At 44.5% G+C, this 13,809-nt stretch overlaps 1 protein-coding gene across 2 annotated transcripts in view; it reads left to right on the top strand.

The window, feature by feature from the left end:
* NFATC4 (nuclear factor of activated T cells 4) overlaps positions 1 to 13,809 on the top strand; it is an 81,156-nt gene that overhangs the window by 57,231 nt on the left and 10,116 nt on the right. For both annotated transcript variants that reach the window (XM_063454831.1, XM_063454832.1), the window contains exons 8-9: positions 6,510 to 6,565; positions 9,695 to 9,821. In XM_063454831.1, coding sequence (XP_063310901.1) covers positions 6,510 to 6,565; positions 9,695 to 9,821 — 183 coding nt within the window. The remainder of the gene's footprint in view (positions 1 to 6,509; positions 6,566 to 9,694; positions 9,822 to 13,809) is intronic.

Genomic DNA, 13,809 nt, shown 5'->3' with positions numbered 1-13,809 from the left:
CCCCCCCGGCCCCCACCCCTGGGCGGCGGGTGGGGGCCATAATAGTAATAAGGGGGGGGGATCTACTGTCCTCCCCCCCCCCCCGGCCCCCACCCCTGGGCGGCGGGTGGGGGCCATAACGATAATGGGGGGGGACCTACTGTCCTCCCCCCGCCCCCACCCCTGGGCGGCGGCACTAAGTAAATTCCCCCCCCCCCATCAAGGTGACTAGGGGTGCCCAAGCCCCTAGTCACCCACCCCCCACCCAAATAAAAAATGCCCCTACCTACCCCCCTCACCCTAAAAAATAGTGAGGGGGGAATAAAATTGCTAACCTGTAAAGTAAAATTAAACTTACCATTCGACGTCTTCTTTTTTCTAAAATCTTCATTTTTCAGCCCCAAAAAAGGCCAAATAAAAAACCATCATAGCCGTCGAACTAAAAATAAAATAAAAAACCCGAGCGCAAAAAAAAAAAACCCGACGAAAAAGAAAAAACCCGAGCGCACAAAAAAAATAATCCATCTTCACCCATGGAGGGCTCCGCGCAGACTGAGCTCCGCAGGGCGGGGCAAGGCTTATAAAGCCTTGCCCCGCCCTGCAATTAGCCTAAGAACACTCTGATTGGTGGGTTTAAGCCAATCAGAGTGCTCTTTGTCATTTTACAAGCGTGGGAAAGTTCTTTGGAATTTTCCCACGCTTGTAAAATGACACAGAGCACTGTGATTGGATGGCTTGAAATCCATCCAATCACAGTGCTCTGTGTCATTTTACAAGCGTGGGAAAGTTCTTTGGAACTTTCCCACGCTTGTAAAATGACACAGAGCACTGTGATTGGATGGCTTGAAATCCATCCAATCACAGTGCTCTGTGTCATTTTACAAGCGTGGGAAAATTCTTTGGAACTTTCCCACGCTTGTAAAATGACACAGAGCACTGTGATTGGATGGATTTCAAGCCATCCAATCACAGTGCTCTGTGTCATTTTACAAGCGTGGGAAAGTTCCAAAGAATTTTCCCACGCTTGTAAAATGACACAGAGCACTGTGATTGGATGGATTTCAAGCCATCCAATCACAGTGCTCTGTGTCATTTTACAAGCGTGGGAAAATTCCAAAGAACTTTCCCACGCTTGTAAAATGACAAAGAGCACTCTGATTGGCTTAAACCCACCAATCAGAGTGTTCTTAGGCTAATTGCAGGGCGGGGCAAGGCTTTATAAGCCTTGCCCCGCCCTGCGGAGCTCAGTCTGCGCGGAGCCCTCCATGGGTGAAGATGGATTATTTTTTTGTGCGCTCGGGTTTTTTCTTTTTCGTCGGGTTTTTTTTTTTTGCGCTCGGGTTTTTTATTTTATTTTTAGTTCGACGGCTATGATGGTTTTTTATTTGGCCTTTTTTGGGGCTGAAAAATGAAGATTTTAGAAAAAAGAAGACGTCGAATGGTAAGTTTAATTTTACTTTACAGGTTAGCAATTTTATTCCCCCCTCACTATTTTTTAGGGTGAGGGGGGTAGGTAGGGGCATTTTTTATTTGGGTGGGGGGTGGGTGACTAGGGGCTTGGGCACCCCTAGTCACCTTGATGGGGGGGGGGATTTACTTAGTGCCCCCACCCGCCGCCCAGGGGTGGGGGCCGGGGGGGGGGGAGGACAGTAGATCCCCCCCCTTATTACTATGATGGCCCCCACCCGCCGCCCAGGGGTGGGGGCCGGGGGGGGCAGTAGGCCCCCCCCCCCTTATTACTATGATGGCCCCCACCCGCCGCCCAGGGGTGGGGGCCGGGGGTGGGAGGACAGTAGGTCCCCCCCCCCTATTACTATTATGGCCCCCACCCGCCGGCCAGGGGTGGGGGCCGGGGGGAGGACAGTAGGTCCCCCCCCCTACTACTATTATGGCCCCCACCCGCCGCCCAGGGGTGGGGGCCTGGGGGGGGAGGACAGTAGGTCCCCCCCCCCCCCATTACTATTATGGCCCCCACCCGCCGGCCAGGGGTGGGGGCCGGGGGGGAGGACAGTAGGTCCCCCCCCCCTACTACTATTATGGCCCCCACCCGCCGCCCAGGGGTGGGGGCCGGGGGGAGGACAGTAGGTCCCCCCCCCCCTTTATTAACATTATGGCCCCCACCCGCCGCCCAGTGGTGGGGGCCGGGGGGGGGAGGACAGTAGGTCCCCCCCCCTCATTATCTTTATGGCCCCCACCCACCGCTCAGGGGTGGGGGCCGGGGGGGGACAATAGGTCTCCCTCCCTTATTTTACTTAACGGCCCCCACCCGTCATTTAGGGGTGGGGGGCAATATTTTTTTTTTTTTTCTACAGTGAGCAGCCACAGGCTGCTCACTGCTTACTAGACATGCCCCTACTCGCGGTATAGCGAGTAGGGGCATATTATTTACTAATACTAAGTAATCTTTACTTAGTATTAGTAAATTTGGCTGAAAGACCAATTTAGGTCTTTCAGCCTTTTAGTAGATAGCTCCCTGATACCGTGGGAATTAGGGAGTTATCTACTAAGCGGCTGCAAGATGCAGCCACAGCAATGAATAGGATCGGAGTTTCATTCATTTGAATGAAATTCCGATCCGAACAAAGTACCGAATTGCATCCTAACACCAATGGAGAAACAGTGCTCATTCTGTTAGGATGCAATTCGGCAGTTTTGCCGGCGTTCTGTCTAAGTGACAGGACTTTCGGCAATACTGACAGGAAGCATTGTGGGAACAGGGAGGAAAGCTAGGGATCATGGGAAAATTGCTCTGACCAGCGGAAATGAAGCACACTTTGCTCCTCCGCTGGTCAGAGCTGGTCAAGCGGAGGAATCCTCCATAAGACAGAGTCCCTACTTTGTCTTATGATTTTAAAGAAAACTAAAGAAGAATGGAAGAAATGAATAACAGATCCCGAGAGAGGGGGAGAAGAGGAAGAGATTGAGGAAAGGTAAGTTCGGCATGACAGTGCCGCTTTAAGGTTACTTTTACTTGCAATTGGGCCCATACATTCAGTGTGTATATAAATATATATATATATATATATAATCTTTAATGAAGTGCTCAGGATTGTATATCCACAGCCTTGCCAGGTCGCTTTAGCTTTAGCTGTTCCAATCAATTATAATCTAGTTTTGTTTTCCATATCCAGGAGAGATATTTCCCCCACCATCCTTTAGTGATATTTTTGAGTTAGTTGATGAGTTTCGCATAATTGGCCTTGTGTAGAGTGTTAATCGTGGGTGTAATGTTTACTCCTAAGAATCTGATGTGGTCTCGTCGTCATATGTAAAATTTTGTTTGAGAGGTCATGTCGTGTTTTGGGATGTTTATGTCTAGGGCTTGTGTTTTGGCAACATTCAATTTGTAGTAGGAGCATTTGCTATATTGGACAAGAATGTTGTGAAAGTTGGGTAGGGATATGTGCGGCTGATAGTTTGTGTTCGCGGCCTTGGAGTTTTATGCCGTGAATATTCGGATTGTCTCTTATCATTTGGGTTAAAGGCTCCAATGCGAGTATGCAAAGAAGGGGGCCGTTTCAGATATCAAAGTGGCGAGAAATGAAGCCCCCGTTGACCACGCTAGCTGTTGGGGTGGACTATAGCGCGGCGACGAGAGACGTAATCTGGGGTGGGAAACCAAACTTGGCAAGGACTGCGAGGAGAAAGGGCCAGTGCAACCTGTCAAAGGCTTTTTCGGCATCCAGCGAGAGCCAGACACTGGGGTTCCCTCCTCCCCGCGATCCATGCATTATGTCTACCCCCACGAAGCCCACTTGGTCCTCACCTATTAACGAAGCGATAATCGGCGCTATGCGGTTGCAGAATATTTTAGCCAGCAGCTTTACTTCCGTGTTTAACGGAGAGATAGGCCTGAGGTTCTGACTTCTAGTCGGTGGTTTACCTGGCTTTGGAAGGGTGGAAACATGTGCCATAAGCATGTCTGGAGGCATGGTGCCTTTGTGGATAATGTGGATAAACGTTCTTTCTAGATGGGGTGCGAGTGAGTGGGCAAATTGTTTGTTATACAAGTTTGATAGTCCATCTGGACCTGGGGATTTCCCAGATGGGAGGGCTTGAATTGTGTCTAGTATTTCTTGTGTAGTGATCTTGTATAGCTGCTGCCTGCATGTCTGTCAGAGTCGGTAACGTTGTTAGTTGTAGGAAGTTCGCGATTTCTTGGTTGGTCGGTTGGTGTAAAGCCCTATCCTCCTTAAGGTTGTAGAGCGTATAGTAGTAGGCTGCCATTTCGTCATCAATATCTTGGGGGTTATGTAGTTTTGTGCCCGTGCCTGTGCCCGTGACAAGGTAGCGGATTTTGGATTTGGCTTGTTTTTGGCGGAGCATGTTAGCTAGAGTTTTCCCGGCCCTATTACCTTGGGAGTAGGTTCTCTGTTTTCGTTTAGTTAGCATGTGTGTGGTCTTGTTCAAGGATAATTCATTGATGCGGTCGGTTGTTTCTGCTATAACAGTAGCACGTGCGTCTGAAGGGTGTAGGAAATTTGCATTGGTGGTGTCCCTCAGTTTTCGTAACAGGGTAAGATATTGTAACTGTGAATGCTTTTTGAGATGCTCGACTTATCAGTAGGCCCTTAATTACTGGTTTGTGGGCCTACCAAGTGGAGATGATATCAACTTCCAGGGTGGTATTGAGCTCAAAATACGTTTGGATATGTTCTGTTAATTGTATTGTGAAGTGTGTGTCCTGCAGGAGAGTGTTATTGAGGCGCCAGGGTGGCTTGCCTCTGTGTTGGTAGTAGTCCCTTAGGGTTATTGTTGTTGGGGCATGATCAGACCAGACTATGTTGCCTATGTTATATTGGGAGATGTTGGGAAGGAGCGTCCCTGACACTAGAATGAGATTGATTCTGGAATAAGTTTTGTGCACTGCCGAATGATAGGAATAGTACCTATCAGAGGGGTGCTGCATTCTTCAGACATAGTACACCCCATGCTCCATGAGTAGTTTCATGAGTGCTTTGCAGTTGGTTTTGTGGGTCGTATTTCTGTGTGAGTTGTGTGGTATGGTGGTGTCTACTAAGGTATGATTAAGGTCCCCACACACTATCAGGTGGTTGCCATTGGTCATTGGTAGTTTCAGGTAGCCAGGAATTTGTGCAATAAGTTTCTCTGGTGGTCATTCTGGCTGTACAGGCCTACGATGATGTATTATAGATTGTTGATAACACATTGGAGTATCAAGTACCTTCCCTGGCCATCTTTTTTGATAGTAAGAATTTCAACTGTCAATGAGCTGTGGAAGAGGATAGAGACCCCTCTGGATTTGGAAGAGTGAGTTGCATGGTATTGTGCTAGGTAGTCTTTGAGAACAAACTTGGAAACCCTGGATGTAACAAAGTGCGTCTCTTGTACGCACACTATATCTGCTGTGCTGCGTTTGGCATCCTCCATTAACATACGCCTTTTTTGAGGGGTGTTTAACCTCTGGTGTTGTGAGAGTATATCTTCATGGTCTGGATGTATGGTGTTGCGTAGATTTTGGTCTAGTATTGTCGAGGATTGTGCGGTACCAGCTGTGATCAGGGGTGGAATTTGTTGGAAAGGGGGGAGGTTTGTAGGAGAGGGTGAGGAGATCGGGTCAGAAATTATTAGTTATGTATAGATGTCCTCTAGAGGTCGGGGTACGAGGATCATACCATGGTTCTTTTTTTCTAGACATCTGGCATCTCCTGAGTTGTCAAACTGTGTGAAAATAGGCATAATCATACCAGGGCCATGGCACTCCTGGAAGCATAGCCACTACAGTGGACTGTGGTATTTATATTGCTTTAATTTCAAATGGAGCTCTTATTGTCATATTATGTCATTTTATTGATATGTCTCACCTTCCGTGATGAAGGTGGACTCCCATGTATGTATACTTTCTGACAAAACAAAAGCAATGTCAAACAGGCAGTGGAAATCCTGAAAGTGGGAGAAGAAACTTATGTTTTATTTCTTATTTTTTACTTTTTATCTTACAATAAAAGATTCAGGATTCTTTCTAACACTATATACATTTTGCATGCTAACAAAGATTTAGTCTCTGCTATGCACTATTTATTACTATAAAAAAGGATAGAATATTATAAATGTAAAACTATTATTGGCTGTTATTTTTGTTAAAAAGGATCCTCATTAGGCAGATCACTCACAGATCTCTCTATGGAGATTTTAGAAAAAGAGTGAGTCTGGAGCGGTGTGAATAAGTCAGTAAGAACATTTCATTCGTTTCCAAGGCGACAAGTGCACTTTCAGAACTTTGTCCCACTGTTAATTTTCATAAATAACCTACAGTTCTTTATCATATATTTGTCTTGATTTTTCATAAGTGAATTACCTTCAAACTTCCAATGTGACCACCCATGTTCTACCTACCTTGGTCTGCTATGTGTGATTAAAAAAGTATGGAGATATATATTTAATGATAATGAGACAGTGAACACAGCATTTCTGTATTTCTGACACTGTGAGAAGTTTGTGTCACAAAGTGAGCTCCCTTGTGGTACTTTTTATAATAGAAATGTTTTCTATATTTTTACAACCAATAGACGGTAAACTGCAGTGGGAAGAAGAAGCAAAAGTCAACAGACTGAAAAGCAATGAGGTAAAAATTCCCCCAGGCAATAAGCCAGTCACTATTTTCTATAATTAAGGTACAAATTAACACAATGTATTGCACTTATTGCGCTTTGTATTGAACTTTTACAACAGCAGGTGGCTTTGACGGTTCCTTCCTGTGAGCTAAGGAAAGGAGTCTCAGGTTACAGCAGGCACGAGGTTATCAAAACTAGACAAATAAACACTGGTGAAATATCACCAGACCTGAAAAATCTTAAAGGGACACTGTAGTCACCAGAACAACTACAACTTAATTTTCAGAGAAAAGGCAGAGTTTACATTGCTCCCTAGGCACCCCTCCAGTAGCAGTCTCTCAGACGGCCACTAAAGGTGCTTCCTGGGTCAGTGCTCTGCATGGAGGAACTGCACGTTCCTCATAGAGATACATTAACTTAATGCATCTCTATGAGGAAATGCTGAATGTTGCAGCACAGAGTTTTGTCGCACGATCGCATTAGCCTCCCATTGCTTTCCTATGATCCTTTGATGATATCAGTCAAGGAGGCATAGCGGGATTGGGACAAGCCACGGCAAGACCCTTGCAATTTTGGAAAAAAAGTCAGTTTTACACCATTTTAAACCTAAATGACAATTGCAAAACTACAGAGTCAGAAATAATTGTTTGTATTTCTGACACTATAGTGTTCCTTTCGTTTCTGCTGCACCATGCAGTTAATAGGGTTTTAAACTGGCATAAATTGCAAGAATTCATGGGTTCTTTTTGCATTCTAGAACATTCTTCTATTGTTCAGTTTAAATGTGCCTCTGTCCACTGTACCCTAGTTTTCCTGCTCTTAGTGGACAGGACTGGAATTCAGTGTAGAGTTCTGTTGCTGTAACCTATTCACTTTTTTACATGTGCATTCACTGATGCTCTTCTATATAGCACTGCAGTAACACATGGTTATTGTGGTTATTGTGTGGCCAAGCAGCAAAGTTGTTGGACAAAGTGCTATTTGTGTTGGTATTATTATTATGATTTAATACTCTGGCCATAGATGATGGGAATGTGTACATTAAGATGTATCAGATAAATAATCAGACCCTGTACTGAGAACGCCAACACCTGAAGATACATGAAGGAAAACAAAATACAAAATAAAATAGTATATATGGCCCAAAAGTAGGTATACAGTTAAATTAATAACAACAAAGTGGCAGTTACATTTCAGGCATTTACATATCAGTGTAGCAGTTGGAAAGAATAGTGGAGGGCAAAAAAAAGAATTTATACGGTAAGGTGCAAAGTTACATATACTGTATACCTACTTTTGGGCCGGCTTGTGTATATATATTCATTATGCAAATATGAATTATATTGGTTAACAGAGGGAATGAGAAAAGGGAGCATGAAAAAAGTCTGTCATATCATACCTGTGACATAATTTAAGAATAGAATAATTCGATTTTTCATACATCCTCGCATGTACGGTGATTTTGTAGGTGTCTCACTTAAGGGTCCAACTATTTACATGATACTGTATACATGGATGAGGAAACCTTGCTCCAAGCCTTCCTAGGACTATGAACATCTATCTGGCTTTCTAATGTAGGAGAAATATAGATTCTGACATGAAACCTTCCGTTTCACAGCTTTATGTGATTTGTGTAAACTTGGTATGTAGATTTACAAAGATCTTACATAAATCTTTAGCTTCCCTGAACAGATCTCATAATGTCCCTTTACAAGCTTAACATCCCCACCCTCTTCAGTGTATAAGGTGTACAGAATGTGCCTTGGAAACTGTGTAAGATAATATGAGATCTTTACTATGAATTTAACCCTTTAAGGACACGTGACATGTCATGATTCCCTTTTATTCCAGAAGATTGGTCCTCAAGGGGTTAAAGAGATCATGCACAGTATCTCACAGTAAGACAAATATATTACATTTAATTGAGCAGGACCTTCAGAACTCCTTCGTGTCTGTCAACATATAATTGTAAAGTGCTGCAGAACATGTTGGTGCTAAAAGAATTGATAATAATAATATTAAGACTGGACCGTCTCTCTAACAGAGTAATGCAGTTCTCGTACAAAAGAAGAATTACATAGGTTATGATCATGTTTACTGCTTAGTACTGCCATCTAGTGATTAAAATGTAAATGTACTAATTTTAAGTGGTTATGCAGCAGTCCTTTGAATGTAATATGTATACAATTTAGTAGTAAATCATGGACAGTATACTCAACGTATACTTCTAGTATACTTTGCATTTCTAGATCACCAATATTCCAAGTTCTATAAATATCTCCACAAGAAGAGAATCATGTAATCTCAAAGGCACTAAATCCTGTCGAATGGTGAATACTCATAATTAGAGAAGCAGTGTTTATACATCACTGGATTTGCATAATGAAATCAGAAATGTCATATCAAAATTAAATGAAAGGAACAGTCTGTTCACGTCAAGTCAGAGAAGGCTGCATTTGAAATGTTACACTCAGGGGATGGAGGTAAACATTAAGACATATGTTAAAGGGTCCCTCCAGACCCCTAAAGCCTTTAGCTTGCTGAAAAGCTTTATGTATGAACAGTGTGTCCTCTTTATTTCATTTTGAAAAAAATGCAAACCGTTCCTGATACTTCTTGGTTTGGTTAGCTCAGTGGAGATAAATTCAAGAGGCAGCAATTGCTTAGAGCACCTGCCTTGCAAAGACTTCTCATTGCGCTGCATTGAGAAGTCTGATTGGACAGCCACAGAAAGTTTGAGCGGAGTTAGAAGGGGAAGGTTTGCAAAGGCAGCAGACAAAAAAACTGTAGCTTTTCCAAGCTGTTTCAATGCATAGTTAAATGCATGCAAGTTTTCATTTGCGGTATATTACTAAACAGTTATTTTTTATTTATTTTTTATTTGAACAGTTGAGTTTACCTTTAATTGGAAGATCGATAATTAATATTACATGAAAGAAAGGGACATGCTTACACCTAACGCCATGCAGCAATCTGAAACTGAAAGATAATTCAACATAAAACAAAAGACCACGATTTACATTACAATCGATAGTGCTTTTAAATTAAAATGTTAAATTAAGTTTTAAATGCTTATTCTGAACGCCATAGACAAATGTAAGCATACTGACCTTTGTTTCAATTACTGTCCCTCTCCTCAGTCGATGTTGTCTGTTCAAGTTCCTGAATACTGTAATAAGGAGATAACGCGACCCCTGCAGGTTTATTTCTATATTTCTAATGGAAGGAGAAAGAGAAGCCCTATGCAGAGTTTTCGATATCTGCCCAGTAAGTATTTATTGCTTGCTTCCATACGTAATAATAACTAGTACAGGGTTTGACAAATTGCAGACCCCTGGTAGCCATGGCATAACAGAAACTGGCTCCCAGATGTATATCTCTATTGCAGGTCTATGTTAATATAAGAGCGACAAGAGCACCTGGTACAACTCTCTATTATTAAACAGGCCCAATCAGAGCTGTTGATCAGCTTAAAAAACAATTGGCAGTCCCTTTTTCACTGGGTCCTTCCACTTCTCAATCTGCTCATGTCTGGTCCATGTTAATTTGTGTATATATTTGAGTGGTTGTATTTTGTGTGAAATGTCACAAAACTCCAAAAACTGAAAACAAATCTCCCTCCAATTATTTTTTAATTATGGCTCATTACATTAAAGTTTGTCAAACCTGGACTAATAATGTAGACCTTTTTATATACAGGTACTTTTTAATTTTGCTGAGTGGTAATTGCATTTTTTAAATTCCTTAAGGAAGTGAGAAAATTTAACTGCTTTTAAAAAACGCATATGCCTACATTATATATTTTAGTATAAAGCAGTCCATCATCTTAATCATTTGATCATATAAATATACTTTATTAATAAAATACCAAAGTATTTCCTGGAGCATAAGTATTAGAAAGTTTATTTGGCATAGTTACTTTGGATTGTGAGAGCCCTGATAGGAAGCTAACAATCTAGAGACATGACTATCATGGGAAGTGCCACTGAATGTCTGGGTGGACGTATTCTTATTAAACTCTTCTTGTGCGTATTGATATTTTAATCTGAAAGGATTTCGCTGAGCACCATAACCACTTCATTGTTTTGACACATCGCCCTTTTCATGCCTGTCACTCTTTGTAGTGTGGTCATACTGGACATGGGCAGAGGAAATTATTATCCTCTACTCGGGCTTCGAAGTAAGGAAGCTGCAACAAATATACGGGCAGTGGAGGCAAAGTTATATGCCACCAGCACGCGCTGCCTAGTTACAGCCACATGCTGAGAGGGACACTAGACACCATGGTCTGTCATACCTGCAGATTCTGCTCCTCTGCTTATGTCCAGGGCCCATAAGGGTTAGCGATTTAATCACTGAATGCCTGTGTCCCTGTGATTGTCTGTGACTGAGTGCATGTGACATACTGTATGCGTATAACTTTGTGTGTCAGTAGATGTGAGTGTGGCTGTATGCATGTGACCATTAGCGTGTTACTGTGTGTGACTGTTTATGAAATAGTGTGTGTGACTGTTTATGAAATAGTGTATGTGTGTCACTGTGTGCACAGGACTGTGTGAGTCAGTGTGTATGTATATGACTGTGCATCTAGGTAAATGTATGTGTAAGTAAGTGCGTGTGTATATAAGTATGTGATTATTTAGGAGATTCACAAGAAAAATTGTTGGTTAAGAGCCAAACAAAATGGTGAAATAGTCGATTAGGATAAACACACAAGAAGGATCAGGAGACACACAAAGGGACAAAAGTTTTACATTTTGGGAGGCGGGAGAGTATGTGGGGGGCAAAATACATATCTGCCCCAGGTTCCAAGTGATGAAGTGTTGTCACAGAAACCAGGTCAGGCTGTTAAGAGGTATGCTACAGATGTTTTTTTTTTGCTTTTATTTTTTTATAGTGGCGGGCCGTGCCTAGAAGGGTTTCTCCAATTAAAAAACAGTGGTGGGGGGGTGTGGCCGACCGTGGAGCAAGATGGCCGCATGAATCTTTGCTCTGGCACCCTGGGCACCTAATCCAATCTAATCTGACGATATAACGCTGCATCCAAAATTAATTCAGCAAAATGTCTCAACATAAAAGCAAAAAGAATTCGGCCAAACCGGACAAGATGCATTTTTTCAATCAGAAACAGGCACAAGTGGCTGAATCACAGCAGGCCTCAAATGACACCGGAGACCCAGACTCAGAGGCCGGAATGCAAGGCCGGGGATCCGGCTTGCAAGCAGACTCTGCACAAATCACAAAGGCAGACCTCACTGCAGCACTGGAAATTCTCTCCACCAAACTAGTAACCACATGGCAACATACAGCGGACGCCATGCGGAGGGACATTCAAGAACTGGGCAAGCGGACATCGCACATGGAGGATAAGTGTGATGAATTTGCAACAGCTCATAACGACCTAGCAGGGAACGTGGAACAACTAATGACAAAGCTTACCTCCATGGAAGAAAAACTGGCGGACCTAGAGGATAGGTCCCGCCGGAACAATCTACGCTTGAGAGGCATCCCAGAAGAGGTCACAACCGCTGAACTCCCGGCCTATGTACGAACGCTCCTGCATGCACATGCACCAGATGTACCAACGGACATGTTGCTGGTAGACAGGGTGCACCGCATCCCGAAACCTCGCTACCTCCCACAGTCAGTACCAAGGGATGTACTTCTGCGCGCACATTACTTTCACGTAAAAGAAATAATCCTCCGAAGTAGCAGGATGAGGGCTAAGCCCCCAACAGAATACCCCAACGTGAAAATCTTTGCGGACTTCTCAGCTGTAACACTCAAGAGACGGAAAGAATTCCACCAAATTACCACCACACTACGCTCACAAGGCCTAAGGTACAGATGGGGGTTTCCCACTAAGCTGATAATTACCAAAGATGGCGACACCACCATCATACCCACCCCCGAAGAAGGCCTGAAGCAACTGAAAGCATGGGATATGCCTGTGGAGTTACCTGAACACCAGACAAAACCGACTGGATACCTCAAGCCCGACTGGAAGAAATCCTCTAAAGGACATTAAAACCAGTTGACTCACTGGTTTATGAGGTTGAGACGTAGCCAATTGAAAAAGCGCGGGCAAAATGGGACCGGGCCGGGCAACTATCACTAGATTGGGGCCTCCTGCAGAAGCAAATAACTGTGACGAAGTGAAAGCAGAGCAGGAATTGAGGCGGGGGTCCCCGATCTGGACTGGCCGGCACAGAATACAAAGCCTCCCCCCTGTATAAAGTGACACGGGACATACCACCAGGAAATGTATAGGAGATTTCACATCACCTCCATTGCACTGTGCCTCCCGCCGCACCGACGACGAGGCGCAAGCAGAGCCGGAGCGGACGTGGGGGCCCCAGGTCTGAACACCTCAGCACGAACTGCGCTGCCCTTTCCTGGCAAAGAGGTGTGTGGACCACAAACAGGTCACTTACAGTCCACCCTTACCGGACCGGGGTCTCCCGCCGGCCCGTGACGAAGCACAAGCAGAGCGGGGGCTGCGGTGGGGGTCCCGGGTCTGGACCAGCGAGAACAGGGTACACTACCTCCCCCCCGAATAGGGTGATTCATGAGACACTACTATAACACTCACGATCTATCCCGGACTACCTCCACAGGACTGGGCCTCGCGCCGCACCAGTGACGAAGTGCAAACAGAGCGGGTGCGGACGCAGAGACTGAGACAGAACACACAGTCCTGAACCCACCTGAACGAGTTGTACTTCTCAGCAAAGAAGCGCGTGGGTTTAAAACGGGCCGCCTATAGACTACCCTTACGGGACCGGGGCCTCCCGCCGGCCTGTGACGAGGCGCGAGCAGAGCAGGTGCCGTTGCGGGGGTCCCTGGGCCCGGACCAGCATATGTGAGCGGACCCGTTATACCCTGCGGTTCCCCCCAACTTCGGCCCAACCACCGAGGTAGGGGTCCCCGAGCAATATTCATATTACATATATAAGGACACGTGTAGCTCTGAAGAGCCGGGAGAACCTGCAACCAGAGACTTCATACGGAAGCTGCGGCCTACTAGGCCTGAAAAAACAAGAACTGTAATGTATTGGGGGTATAGAAAATAGAAATAGAAAATAGAAATAACAAATGGGGAAGGGATGAGACGCAAACTGAAGGGATGGAGTGGGAGAAGGTGTTTGTGTTGGTGTTTTGTGAGGGGGGTGTGGGGGATGATGGCTAGTCAGATGTGGTGACAATAGGGAAAGATCTGTTATGCAATTTTAGGCAGCAGTTGGATGGGAGGTAT

Source organism: Pelobates fuscus, chromosome 5 (genome assembly GCF_036172605.1).
Source record: "Pelobates fuscus isolate aPelFus1 chromosome 5, aPelFus1.pri, whole genome shotgun sequence".
Lineage (NCBI taxonomy): Eukaryota > Metazoa > Chordata > Amphibia > Anura > Pelobatidae > Pelobates > Pelobates fuscus.
Note: the sequence above shows the minus strand (reverse complement) of the source record. Positions and strands in the feature narration are given on the sequence as shown.